Source organism: Heterodontus francisci, chromosome 5 (assembly GCF_036365525.1).
Source record: "Heterodontus francisci isolate sHetFra1 chromosome 5, sHetFra1.hap1, whole genome shotgun sequence".
Taxonomy (NCBI): Eukaryota; Metazoa; Chordata; class Chondrichthyes; order Heterodontiformes; family Heterodontidae; genus Heterodontus; species Heterodontus francisci.
The window spans coordinates 67330034-67344899 of NC_090375.1; the positions used below are offsets into that span (position 1 = coordinate 67330034).

A 14866-nucleotide genomic window follows, 5' to 3' on the forward strand; every position below is an offset into this window, starting at 1 on the left:
AACTGTAACAGGATTTTGCCATTGAACTGACTGAGATTTAACCAAGGAAGTCTGCAGCAAAGCTTTCATCCACCTGAAACTTTTCAAGTCTGACATCAGTGAACCAGGAAAAAGGAGAAACAGGCCTGCACCATTTTTAAATCTTCTTCCCGGGGAATCAAGCAAGGTTTCACAACGAACTCCTTTTAAAAAAAAATCAGATCTAAATATGCATGCTCTTTTCTTCTGTGCGCATGTGACTGAGTAAAGTTGCGAATATTTTCAGGTATTGTTTAATAGATATTTATCTTTCTTTAAACCTATGAGAAAACCTGTCATTTGTCTGTTTATTGACCATTAAAACATTCAAAGGTTAAAGCACATTTCTAATAAAAATGTTGTCTTCGGTCAGTTGAGAGGTGAAAAGGGAAATCACCTCCATCATTTCCCACTTTTTCCTAACAATAAAGAGATTAAAAATGGTACAAAATACAGACATTAAAACAATACAAACTTTAAGTGTAACATTTCATTTGATACATATACATGCTCTATTTGGTAAATAAATAATACCCTGTATTCAGTAACATACACTGTTCTTCTCAGCAAAGTTACCTCAAAATAGTTGCAGCTACCCTTGCTACTTCTACTGCTCCTAAAAACTGCTTCCCAGTTTTTCCTGCTAATGTTTCTCCATTGTTGCACCAGGGGATAGGAGGAACTGAGTTTACTAACAGAACATCTTGACATGCTAGCCAATCAAATAAATTCTGAGATGGCTGCTAGGGGGAAAAAAAACTCTTATTGCCTTTTACAGTTTCTTCATGTAAATCAGGAGGTTGGAGAGAAGAGAGGAACTTGGTAAAATTGCAATCACCAGGCAAGTGGTACTGACCAAACTGATGGAGCGGAGGGCTGAAAAGTCCCCAGGTCCTGATGGGCTTCATCCTAGGGTCTTAAAGGAGGTGGCGAATGAGGTAGAAGATGCATTGGTGTTAATTTTTCAAAATTTGCTAGATTCTGGAAAGGTTCCATCAAACTGGAAAATAGCAAATATAACACCTCTACTCAAGTGGGGGGAAGGCAGAAAATGGAACTATTGGCCAGTTACCTTGATGCTATCACAGGAAAGGTGTTAGAATCGATCATTAAAGAGACTATAGCTGGGCACTTAGAAAAACTCAAGGTATTTGGGAATAGTCAGCAAGGTTTTGTGAAAGGAAATCATGTTTAACCAATTTATTGGAGTTCTTTGAAGGAGTAACATGTGCTGTGAATAAAGGGGAGCCTGTTGACGTACTGTACTTGGATTTCCAGAAGGCATTTGACAAGGTGCCACATAAAAGGTTATTGCGCAAAGTAGGAGCTCATGGTGTAGGGGGGTAACATATTAGCATGGATAGAAGATTGGCTGGCTGGCAGAGAGTTTGCATAAATGGATCTTTTTCTTATTGGAAGGATGTGACGAGTGGAGTCCCGCAGGGGTCTGTGCTGGGCCTCAACTTTTTACAATTTATATCAATCACTTAGATGAGGGGAGTGATGGCATGGCAGCTAAATTTGCAGATGACACAAAGATAGGTAGGAAAATATGTTGTGAAGAGGACACAAGGAGCTTGCAAACCGATACAGATAGGTTGAGTCAGTGGGCAAAAATCTGGCAGATGGAGTATAATGTGGGAAAATGTGAAGTTCTTCACTTTGGCAGGAAGAATAAAAAAAGCAGAGTATTACTTAAACAGAGAACAACTGCAGAACTCCGAGGTGCAGAGGGATCCAAGTGTTCTCGTGCATGAGTCACAAAATGTTAGTATGCAGGTACAGCAAGTAATGAAGAAGGCTAATGGAATGCTATCCTTTATTATGAGAGGAATTGAAAATAAAAGTAAGGATGTTATGCTTCAGTTATACAGGGCATTGGTGGGACCACATCTCGAATACTATGTGCAGTTTTGGTCTCCTTATTTAAAGGAAGGATGTGAATGGGTTGGAGGCTGTTCAGAGGAGGTTTACTGGATTGATACCTGGAATGAGTGGATTGTCTTATGAGGAAAAATTTGACAGACTGGGCTTGTTTTTACTGGAGTTTAGAAGAGTGAAGGGAGACTTGATTGAAGTATATAAGGTCCTGAACTGTCTTGACTAGGTGGATGTGGAAAGGATATTTCCTCTTGTGGGTGAGTCCAGAACTCGGGGCACTGTTTTAAAATCAGGGGTCGCCCTTTTAGGACAGAAATGAGGAGAAATTTTTTCTCTCAGAGGGTTGTGCTTGGAACTCTCTGCTCAGAAGGTAGTGTCATTGAATAATTTTAAGGTTGGGGTAGATAGATTCTTGTTAGGCAAGGGAATCAAAGAATATCAGGGGTGGATGGGAGTGTGGAATTTGGGACAGAAACAGATCAGGCATGATCTTATTGAATCACGGAGCAGGCTAGAGGGGCCGAATGGACTACTACTGCTCCTAATTTGTATGCTTGTATTTGGCACACAGCCAGGAACTCAAGTCTGTGCTTCGCAGAGAACAGAGTTTTCAATGCAAAATACTTCGCTCTAAGAAAGATTTTCTTATAATTTTTTTTAAATATTATGTTACAAACTTATTTCTATGTTTCTCAAATAGCAGGAGTTCAAGACGGTGACTGAAATAATTTAAAAAAAAATTTGGAGCAATTTTATTCATTGAAGAACAGCGGTTGATGAAATGTCTGTCTTTTTCTTTTTTTCTAAGAAATATGATTGCTAAAATTATTTTTATGTCATATGCAACAGACATTTCTGACTCCTGTATTAAAGGTATGTTCAGTTGATGGGACAGCCTCTCAGCACATCACCAGGGGATGGGATAGCCTCTCAGCACATCTTGCTGCAAGAAATTTGCATGAGCCAGTTTCCTATAAGAAATTTCCCCAAAATAATTTTCCTATAATTAAGTGTACCTGAGAAAAATGTGTGACAGGAAATAAACATACATTTACTTTTCTTTAAATATTCCAGACAGAGGTCTAGATTACCGGAATAGTGGTCGAAGCATGGATATATCCAGGGCCTGCCGATCTTCAGGACAATTATGGTTCTGCACGAGCCATCCGTGGATACACGAAGTGCAGAAGGCATGTTCACATGGAGACTGCAATGGATTCTCCAGCACATCTCGGCAGATGCAACACAACAGTCCTTCATTTACGTAGCCTACAAATCGCTCAATATCATATCCCATTCTCTTATTGTATTCTGCACCTGTTTTTAATAGGGAAAGTAGGCTAACAAAATACTAAAGTTTAAAAATAAATTATATGAAACAGTATAATTTTAGTTTTAAAATGAATAAAATCGTTGCTTTTTCTTCCTAATTAATTGATAAACATTACAAATTTGACTTCTACAACACCATAGATGTACTTGACCTGATACCACATTGTGGTGGATTGAGAAACGTTGATTCTCTGAGGCACATCGACGAGGAAGATAGCAGATTTGTGCTGAAATCTGTGTTGAATTTATTGATCTTAGCCAGGACGACAGTAAGGGCATCAACATTGCTCACAGTGCCCCCAGGTTAGAAAATAAAACAAAATCAGTTTGAGTTCCCATTCCAGATCGCTATTCAGTAGTCTCTACTGGAAGGTAACAGAGGGGGCAACTGATATGTGTTGAAGTGTATTCCAGTGAGGAATCCGATGCCTTCAGGAGAGGTTGGGAGAAAATTGGAAGGGAAAGAACGAGCACAGTGATTTGCAGACTCACAACTTGCAATATAAATCCACAATGTGAAAGCAGTTTTCAGAGCAAGCTTCTTTTGTTAATTCCTTCGTATTCTCCTTTTTGGGGCAGGTGGGAAAATTTCATCCATAAGCATCATGAGTGGCATTTTCCATTTGTTCACCAAGAGGTATATTTGAGCAGTGTGGAAAGAAGCTCACCCCAGCCATTTTTGTCTTCTAGTTTAAAAAAAAATAGCAAAATGTGCCAGTCAAAATTGAAGTTTGAAAGTGAACCTCAATTTCTAAGACATGTGATTTTTAATGCTGTAGAATTTATAGCTGCAAAGTAAGTTTTTTTTTTAAAGAGAGACTCCTACTATTAGAAAACCATCACATTTGATCTTCACTGTTTTTCTTCAAGCTAGTTTTAACTGTTAGTTACAAGCACATCCTTTTACATGCCAAAAGAAAATCAAAGAATCTCCAGCCAGGGGAAACAGCCTATCAACATCTACCCTAGAAAGCCCATAAGGATTTTATATGTTATGCTGAGATCACCTCTCATTCTTCTAAACTCCAGAAAATATAGGTGCGTTGTACTCAATCTCTTCTCATAGGACAACCTGTTCATCCCCTGAATCAATCTAGTGAACCTGTGTTGCACCTTCTCTAAAGGCAAGTGCCTCCTTCCTTAGGTAAGGAGTACTCCAGCTGTGGTCTCACCAAAGCCTGTATAAAAGCAGTAAGACTTCCTTACTCAAATACTCTAATCCCCTTGCAACAAAGGCTAATAGAGTCATAGAGTCGTACAGCATAGAAACAGGCCCTTCAGCCCACCGCGTTCATGCCGACCATCATGCCTATCTATACTAATCTCACCTGCCTGCATTAATTCCATATCCCTCTATGCCTTGCTCATTCAAGTACCTGTCCAGATGCCTCTTAAATGTCGCTACTGTTCCTGCCTCCACCACCTCCTCAGGCAGCTCATTCCAGATAGCCACTATTCTTTGTGTGAAAAATTTACCCCTTTGATCCCCTTTAAACCTCCTCCCTCTCACCTTAAATCTATGCCCTCTAGTTTTAGTCACCCCTATCATGGGAAACAGACTCTGGCCATCCACCCTATCTATGCCTCTCATAGTTTTATATACCTCTATCATGTCCCCTCTCAGCCTCCTTCGCTCCAGGGAAAACAGACCCAGCCTATCCAATCTCTCTTTATAACTCAAGCCCTCCAAACCAGGCAACATCCTTGTGAATCTTTTCTGCACCCTCTCTAGCTTAATCACATCTTTGCTGTAGTGCGGCGACCAGAACTGCACACAGTACTCCAAATGCGGCCTAACCAATGTTATGTACAACCGTAACATGACGTCCCAACTCTTGTACTCAATGCCTCGGCCGATGAAGGCAAGCATGCCATCTGCCTTCTTCACCACCCTGTCTACCTGTGTTGCCACTTTCAGGGAACTATGTACTTGCACCCCAAGGTCTCTCTGCTCAACAACACTCCCCAGGGCCCTGCCATTCACTGTATATGTCCTGCCCTGGTTTAACTTCCCAAAATGCATTACTTCACACTTGTCTGCGTTAAATTCCATTAATATACCATTTGCTTTCCGAATTGCTTTCTACATTTTCATGTTAACTTTCTACAAGGAGATCAAGATAACTCTAAATACCAATATTTACCAGTCTCTCACCAAAGTGGATAATTTCACACTTCCCCACATTATACTCTGCAATAGGACTGCGGTTATGTTACTAGACCAATAATCCAGAAACCTGGACTAATGATCCGGAGACATGAGTCCAAATCCCACCATGCGAAGTGAATTTAAATTCAGTTAATTAAAGAAATCTGGAATAAAAAGATAGTATTAGTAATGGTGACTATGAAGCCACAAGATTGTCAAAGAATTCCAGAGGTGAGAGCGACTGTTCTTGACATCAAGTATTTGACTGACTGTGGCATCAAGGAGCCTGAGCAAAATTGAAGTCAATGGGTTTCAAGGGAAAAACACTCCATTGGTTGGAATCATACCTAGCACAAAGGAAAATAGTTGTGGTTGTTGGAGGCCAATCATCTTAACTCTAGGACATAGCTGGAGGAGTTCCTCAGGGCAGTGTCCTAGGCCCAAACATCTTCAGCTGCTTCATCACGGATGTTCCTTCCAACACAAGGTCAGAAGGGGGGATGTTCACTGATGATTGCACAATGTTCAGTTCCATTCACAACTCCTCAGATAATGAAGCAGTCCTTGCCTGCATGCAGCAGGGCCTGGACTACATTCAGTCATGGGCTGATAAGTGGAAAATAGCATTCATGCCACATAGGTGCTAGGCAATGACCATGTCCAACAAGATGGACCATCTAACTTTGACATTCAATGGAATTACGATCGCTGAATGTTCCACCATCAATATTCTGGGAGTTACCATTGAACAGAAACGTAACTGTAATACAAGTGGCTACAAGTGCAGGTCAGAGACTGGGTATTCTGCAGCGAGTGACTCACCTCCTAACTCCCAAAAGCCTTGCCACAAAGAATAAGTTAGGAGTGTGATGGAATACTTTCCACTTACCTCAATGAGTGCTGCTCTAACAACACTTAAAGAAGCTCAACACAATTCAGGACGAAGCAGCCTGCTTGATTGGCACCTCATCCACAACTTTAAACACTTATTCCCTCCACCACTGGCACATTGTGGCTACCTTTTGTGCTGTCTACAAGATGCCCTGCAGCAAATTGCCAAGGCTCCTTCGACAGCACCTTCCATACCACAAACTCTACTGCCTAGGAAAACAAGGGCACCAGGTGCATGGGAACACCACCACCTGCAAGTTCCCTCCATGTCCACATCATCCTTCATCATCACTGGGTCAATGTCTTGGAACTCCCTACCTAGCAACACTGTGGATGTGCCGACAGCACTCATGCTGTATTCAAGAACATAGGAAAATAGGAACAGGAGTAGGCCATTCAGCCCCTCCAGCCTGTCCCACCATTCAATGAGATCATGGCCGATCCGCAGCCTAACTCCATATACCTGCCTTGTGCCCTATCCCTTAATACCTTTGCTTAACAAAAATCTATCTCAGATTTAAAATTAACAACTGTTCTAGCTTCAACTGCTATTTGTGGGAGAGAGTTCCAAACCTCTACCACCCTTTGCGTGAAGTGCTTCCTAACATCTCTCCTGAGCAGTCTGATCCTAATTTATAGACTATACCCCCGAGTTTTTGAATCTCCAACCAGTGGAAATAGTTTATCTTTATCTAGCCTGTCTTTTCCTGTCAATATCTTGAAGACTTCGATCAGATCACCCCTTAACCTTCTAAATTCTAGTGAAAACAGGCCTAATTTGTGTAATCTCTCCTCGTAACTTAACTCCTGTAGTCCAGGTATCATTCTTGTAAACCTACATTGCACTCCCTCCAAGGTCAATATATCCTTCCTAAGGTGTGGTGCCCAGAACTGCTCACAGTACTCCAAGTGGGGTCTAACCAGGGTTTTGTACAGCTGTAGCATAACCTCTGTGTCTTTATACTCCAATCCTCTAGATATAAAGGCTAGCATTTCATTTGGCTTTTTGTTTATTTTCTGCACTTGCTCGTGGCATTTTAAAGATCTATGCACCTGAACCCCAACGTCTCTTTGGACATCCACTATACTTAACCTCTTCCCATTTAGAAAGTACCCTGCTCTATCCTTTTTTGGTCCAAAATGGATAATCTCACACTTGCCCACATTGAAATCCATCTGCCACAGTTTTGCCCATCACCTAGTCTGTCAATATCTCTGCAATTTTATGCTATCATCTAGACTGTCTAGAAGCAAATTTGTATATATGACTTACTATGTCATCATCCAAGTCGTTAATGAATAATGTGAATAATTGAGGCCCCAACACAGATCCCTGCGGGACACCACTAGTCACATGCTGCCAATCGGAGTACTTACCCATTATCCCCACTCTCTGTCGCCTACCACTCAACCAACTTCCTAACCATGTCAATAATTTGCCCTCAAATCCATGGGCTTCTACCTTAGTTAACAATCTCTTATGTGGGACTTTATCAAATGCCTTCTGGAAGTCCATATAAATAACATCCATAGATATTCCCCTGTCCACTACCTTAACCACTTCATCAAAAAATTCAATGAGATTTTTCAGGCATGACCTTCCTGTCATGAATCCATGCTGGCTGTCCCTGATTAACTGAAAATTTTCTAGGTGTTCAATCACCCTATCCTTGATTATAGACTCCAGCAACTTGCCCACCACAGATGTCAGGCTAACTGGTCCGTAATTTCCTTGGTTCCCCCTTTCACCCTTCTTAAAAAGTGGAGTGACATATGCAACTTTCCAATCCAGAGGGACCACTCCTGAATCTAGTGAACTCTGAAAGACTATAGTTAGAAAGACTATAGCACATCTACAATGTGCTCGCCTACTTCCTTGAACACCCTCGGATGGAAACCGTCAGGTCCTGGGGATTTCTCACTCTTTAGTTCCATTAATTTCCTTGTTACTGATGCTTTACTTACGTTAATTGTATTAAGTCCCTGTCCCCTATCGGCTATTAACTTTTTCTGGACTTCCGGCAAGTTATCCTCCTTTTCAGCTGTAAATACTGAGGCAAAGTAATTATTCAACATGTCTGCCATTTCCCCATTATCAATGATAATATCTCCATTTTCAGCTTTTCGTGAGCCTACATTGCTCTTGACCACCCGCTTTCCCTTTATGTAACTATAAAATTTCTTCTTTTTGATTTTGATGTCCCTTGCAAGTTTCCTTTCATAATCTCTTTTAGTAGCTCTTATAAGCTGCTTTGTGATCCTTTGCTGGTCTTTGTATCAATCCCATTCGGCCAGATCTGTGCTGCGTTTTGCATTTTTGTAAGCCCTTTCTTTTAGTTTTATGCTATCCCTAATCTCTTTAGTTGTCCATGGCTGTTTTTTCTGTGAAGTGGAGCTTTTTCCTCTTAGGGGTATATACTCGCTCTGTATTTCGTTAAATGTTTCTTTAAATATTCTCCACTGTTCTTCAGTCGTTTGACCCATTAACAGATCTACCCAGTTTACCATGAACAGTCTCTGTCTCATCCCGGTAAAGTCAGCCTTACCCAAGTCTAAAATTCTAGTAGCTGATTCGTGCTTTTCACTTTCAAACGCTACCTTGAATTTGATCATGTTGTGATCATTATTTGATAAATGTTCACGCACAGTTAGGCTACTAATTAAATTGGCTCATTACTCATAACTAAATCTAATATTGCCTGTCCCCTTGTTACATCTAGGACATATTGCTGTAGGAAACTATCCCAAACACATTCCAGCAATTCTCTACCTTTCTGACAAGTGCTAGTCTGCCTCTCCCAATCTATGTGTAAGTTAAAATCCCCCATTAATGCTACTCTGCCTTTGTTACACACTTGCCTAATTTGTGCATTTATACAATCTAACACCTCAGAACTGCTGCCAGGGGGTCTATACACAACACCTATTATAGTTTTAGATCCTTTCCTGTTCCTCAAGTCCACCCATAAACTGGATGTTTTCCCCTCATTATATCCTCCCTTACCAATGAGGTGATATTATTTCTAATCAATAAGGCTACTCCACCCCCTCTGCCATTTTCCCTGTCCCTCCTGTAAACTTTATAACCAGGTATATTTAGTTCCCAGTCCCGACCGTCCTGCAGCCATGTCTCCGCAATGGCCACCACATCATAATTTTCCATTTGAATTTGCACCTGCAGCTCATCTAGTTTATTCCTTACACTCTGTGCATTTGTATATAGAACTCTTATTTGGGCTATACCCCCTAACCTGTCCCTGAGCACTGATGCTTTATTCACCTGTTTATTATTTCTCTCTTCTGGTTTAACCAGTATACTTCTTGCAGTTTAGTAACAATCAGCCTAACCACTAACCTGCACTCCTACCTTCTCCATTAACTTCCTGTTTTTCCACGCAACTGAACCCTCCCCCCAACTATTTAGTTTAAAGCCCTATCTACAGCCCTAGTTATGTGATTCGCCAGGTCTCTGGTCCCAGCATGATTCAGGTGGAGCCCGTCCCACCAGAACAGCTCCCTCCTTCCCCAGTACTGATGCCAATGCCCCATGAGTTCGAACCCATTTCTCCCACACCAATCTTTGAGCCATGCATTTACCTCTTCAATCTTATTGATCCTGTGCCAATTTGCTCGTGGCTCAGGTAGTAATCCGGAGATTATTACCTTTTTGGTTCTGCTTTTTAATTTAGCCCTGAGCTGCTCATATACCCTCAGCAGAACCTCTAACCTCATTCTACCTATATCGTTGGTACCTACGTGGACGACAACTGGATCTTTCCCCTCCCACTCCAAGTTCCTCTGCAGCCCAAATGAGATATCCCAAACCCTGGCACCAAGTAGGCAACAGGGCCTTCAGGAATCTCGATCCTGGCCACAGAGAAGTGTCTATGCCCCTAACTGTACTATCCCCGATTACGACTACATTTCTCTCTTCTCCCCCCACTTGAATGGCTCCCTGTGCCATGTTGCTGTGGTCAGTTTGCTCATCTTCTCTACAGTCCCTGCTCTCGTCCACACAGGGAGCAAGAATCTCAAACCTGTTGGACAAGGACAATGGCTGAAGCTCCTGCAGCACTACCTCCTGGATCCCTCTACCTGCCTCACTCATAGTCACAGCCTCCTGTCCCTGACCACTGGCCGAATTCAAGGTAGTTAATCTAAGGGGTGTGACTGTCTCCTGAAACACAGCGTCCAGGTAACTCTCCCCCTCCCTGATGTGTCGCAGTGTCCGAAGTTCAGACTCCAGCTCATCAACTCTGAGCAGACATTCCTCAAGCTGCAGACACTTACTATAGATGTAGTTGCAGTGAATCACACGAGTGCCTACCAGCTCCCACATGCTGCAGTTACAACACATCACCTGCCCTGCCATCTCTATTGTGTTTTATTTAACTAATTAGGTTTCAAGTTTAAAAATATCACTGATAATTTGGCAAGGCCAGCATTTATTGTTCATCCCTTATTGCTCTTGAGAAGGTGATGGTGAGTCATCGTTTTGAACCACTGCAGTCCATGTGGTGAAAGCATACCCAGAGTGCGTTAGGAAGGGATTAACAGGATTTTGACCCAGCAACAGAAAAGGAACGGCAATATCGTTCCAAGTCAGGATGGTGTGTGGCTTGGAGGGGTACTTGCAGGTGTTGGTGTTCCCATGCATCTGCTGCTCTTGTTCTTCTAGGTCAGGGGTCAACAACCTTTTTTACCTGAAGAGCCTTTTTCAAGAAATTATCAAAATACAAACAGTTGGGAGCTGCAAGACATAAAAGATTAAAATTAGCAAAACAACAATTTTCTACTTGGAATAAAACATCAACAACAAATTTAAAGTGAAAGAATGTTTTTTTTTGTCCTTGTGTTTTTATATTGGACTTTGTAATAAATGAAATAAAACGAAGTGTTGGAAATTCTCAGCAGGTCTGACAGCATTTCTGGAGAGAGAAGCAGAGTTAACGTTTCAGGTCAGTAACCTTTCATCGTTATTTGTAATAAATAATTTTATTTTAATTTTAAATTTGTCAGTTAGGAGTCTAGGCGGTCTTACCCGAGGTACCATTCATTCCTGCTACAAGGGACTTAGACAACTCATTCGAATTTGCTAATCCTATAAGGTCCCACTGGCTCTCTAGCAGGCCCACTCCTTAAATCCAGCAGACTGTATGTTTAAAAAAAAGTTACATTCAAGCATTTTGCTCATTTTATACCCATAGTCGGGAATATCATCGGCCTCTAATACTGGCAGGAGAACCCTGACCATCAGACAGCTGCCTTATATCAGGTTTACATTTCTATTTTTTATTTCACATTGTGGTATTTGCAGTTTTTTCCCCCCTTTGTACAGTTTTATTTGAGATTACTGCATCTACAGTTTTTTTCATAGATCATTTCTGTTTATATTTTAAAATTACAGATTTTGCATTTAAAATAAATTCTAAAAATGTAGTGCTCACGACTCCTTTGATTGACAGATCTCTCTCTCGCTCTTGGGCAGCTGCCTCCCATCGCATCACACATGGTTACGTGCCAATGTCATCATCTTGCACAGCAGAGAAGGATGCCACGCTGACACTGAGCACCTTTGCCTCAGCAACAGATCGGGCCGAGGATGATGGCGGCGGCCTTGAGTTGGTGGGTGCTGTGCTCAACCCTGTGGGCAGGGGCGAGGCCTACAGAGAGGGGGCTGGCAGGCACCTGGGAGTGGCCTGGGCCTCCGGCATTTAACTGGCTGCTCCAACTCCACAATGTTGTTTCTCGTTAAAAAAATCATTTGAAGCCACCAAGTTCATTATAATTATTAACCTTTTATTCACACAGGAAAATTGTGTCACCCTCGAGTTCTTTGAGTTGACATTCTCTAGACTTATTATTTCTAGACTTTTCATGAAAATGAGGACTGACCAATAAAGGTTGGGAGCCACAAATGAAATGTTAGGGATCGACATGTGGGTCGACGACCCCTGTTCTAGGTAGCAGAGGTCACAGGTTTGGAAGATGCTGTCAAACGAGCCGTGGCAAATTGCTACAATGCATCTTGCAGATGGTACACACTGCTACCACTGTGCACTGGTGGAGGGAGTGAATGTTGAAGGTGGTGGATGGGGTGCCAATCAAATGGGCTGCTTTGTCCTTGATGGTGTCGAGCTTCTTGAGTGTTGTTGGAGCTGCACTCATCCAGGCAAGCGGAGAGTATTCCATCACATTCTTGACTTGTTTCTTGTAGATGGTGGACAGGCTTTGGGAGTTACTCGCCACAGAATTCCCAGCCTCTGACCTGCTCTTGTAGCCACAGCATTTATATGGCTGGTCCAGTTCAGTTTCTGGTCATTGGTGACCCCCAGGATATAGATGGTGGGGGAATTCAGTGATGGTAATGCTGTAGAACATTAATGGGAGATGGTTATATTCTCTCTTATTGGAGATGACCATTGCCTGGCACTTGCATCATGTGAAGTTACTTCCCACTTATCAGCCCAAGTCTGAAAGTTGTCCAGGTCTTGCAGAAAGTGGGCAAGGACTGCTTCAGTATCTGAGAAGTTGTGAATGGTACTGAACACTGTGCAATCAGTGAAAATCCCCACTTCTGACTATATATTGGAGGGAAGATCATTGATGGAAGCAGCTGAAGATGTTTTGGCCTAGGTCATTACCCTGAGGTACTATGCTGCGCTGTCCTGGGACTGAGATGATTGGCCTCCAACAACCACAACCATCTTCCTTTGTGCTAGATATGACTCCAACTAGTGGATAGTGTCCCCCTGATTCCCACTGACTTCAATTTTGCTAGGGCTCCTTGATGCCACACTTGACCAAATGCTGTTTTCATGTTAAGAGCAGTCACTCTCACCTCACCTCTGGAATTCAGCTCTTTTGTCCATGTTTGGTCAAAGGTTGTAATCAGGTCTGGAGCCAAATGGATCTGGCGGTACCCAAACTAAGAATCAGTAAGCAGGTTACGGCTGAGTAAGTGCAGCTTGATAGCTCATTGTTGACTGTCAACAATAGCTTCCATTGCTGTGCTGATGATTGAGAGTAGACTGATGGGGCAGTAATTGGCTGGATTGGATTTATCCTGCATTTTATGGACAGGACATACTTGGAACAGTTTTCCACATTGCCGAAAAGATGCTAGTATTCTAACTGTACTGCAACAGCTTAGCTAGGAGCACGGCTAGTTCTGGAGTACAAGTCTTCAGTATTACAGCCAGAATGCAGTATCCAGTGCCTTCAGCAATTTCTTGATATCACGTGGAGTGACCCAAATTGGTTGAGAGATTCTGAGGAACTCAGGAGGGGGATGAGGTGGATCACCCAGTTGGCACTCCTGGTTGAAGATGATTGCAAAAGTTTCAGCCTTGTCTTTTGCATCAATGTGTCGTGCTCTCCCATCATTGAGGTTGGGGATGTTTGTGGAGCCTCCTCCTTTTTTTTTTATTCATTCACGGGATGTGGGCGTCGCTGGCCAGGCCAACATTTATTGCCCATCCCTAATTGCCCTTGAGAAGATGGTGGTGAGCTGCCTTCTTGAACCGCTGCAGGCCATGTGGGGTGGGTACACCCACAGTGCTGTTAGGAAGGGAGTTCCAGGATTTTGACCCAGCGACAGTGAAGGAACGGCGATATAGTTCCAAGTCAGGATGATGTGTGACTTGGAGGGGAACTTGCAGGTGGTGGTGTTCCCATGTATTTGCTGTACTTGTCCTTCTAGTTGGTAAAGGTCGTGGGTTTGGAAGGTGCTGTCGAAGGAGCCTTGGTGCATTGCTGCAGTGCATTTTGTAGATGGTACACACTGCTGCCACTGTGCGTCGGTGGTGGAGGGAGTGAATGTTTGTAGATGGGGTGCCAATCAAGTGGGCTGCTTTGTCCTGGATGGTGTCGAGCTTCTTGAGTGTTGTTGGAGCTGCACCAATCCAGGCAAGTGGAGAGTATTCCATCACACTCCTGACTTGTGCCTTGTAGATTGTGGACAGGCTTTGGGAAGTCAGGAGGTGAGTTACTCGCCTCAAGATTCCTAGCCTCTGACCTGCTCTTGTAGCCACGGTATTTATATGGCTACTCCAGTTCAGTTTTCGGTCAATGGTAGCCCCTAGGATATTGATATTGGGGGATTCAGCGATGGTAATGCTGTAGAATGTCAAGGGGAGATGGTTAGATTCTCTCTTGTTGGAGATGGTCATTGCCTGGCACTTGTGTGGCGCGAATGTTACTTGCCACTTATCAGCCCAAGCCTGGATACTGTCCAGGTCTTGCTGCATTTCTATACTGACTGCTTCAGTATCTGAGGAGTTGCGAATGGTGCTGAACATTGTGCAATCATCAGCGAACATCCCCACTTCTGACCTTATGACTGAAGGAAGGTCATTGATGAAGCAGCTGAAGATGGTTGGGCCTAGGACATTACCCTGAGGTACTCCTGCAGTGATGTCCTGGAGCTCAGATGATTGACCTCCAACAACCACAACCATCTTCTTTTGCGCTAGGTATGACTCCAGCCAGCGGAGGGTTTCCCCCGATTCCCATTGACCTCAGTTTTGCTAGGGCTCCTTGATGCCATACTCGGTCAAATGCTGCCTTGATGTCAAGGGCAGTCACTCTCACCTC

At 42.9% G+C, this 14866-nt stretch overlaps 1 protein-coding gene across 8 annotated transcripts in view; it reads right to left on the reverse strand.

Moving 5' to 3' along the window:
- The window catches only part of rnf41l (ring finger protein 41, like), a 104683-nt gene that overhangs the window by 60288 nt on the left and 29529 nt on the right, over window positions 1–14866 (reverse strand). For 3 of the 8 annotated variants that reach the window (XM_068031586.1, XM_068031585.1, XM_068031584.1), the window contains 2 exons: window positions 3384–3917; window positions 2991–3216 (listed from right to left, as the gene is read on the reverse strand). In XM_068031586.1, the coding sequence (XP_067887687.1) occupies window positions 2991–3216; window positions 3384–3516 (359 nt within the window). In that variant the 5' untranslated portion in view covers window positions 3517–3917. Of the gene's footprint in view, window positions 1–2990; window positions 3240–3383; window positions 3918–5727; window positions 6234–10974; window positions 10993–14866 lie in introns of those variants that run through there. The other 5 variants (XM_068031589.1, XM_068031591.1, XM_068031592.1 and 2 more) reach the window with 4 other exon arrangements.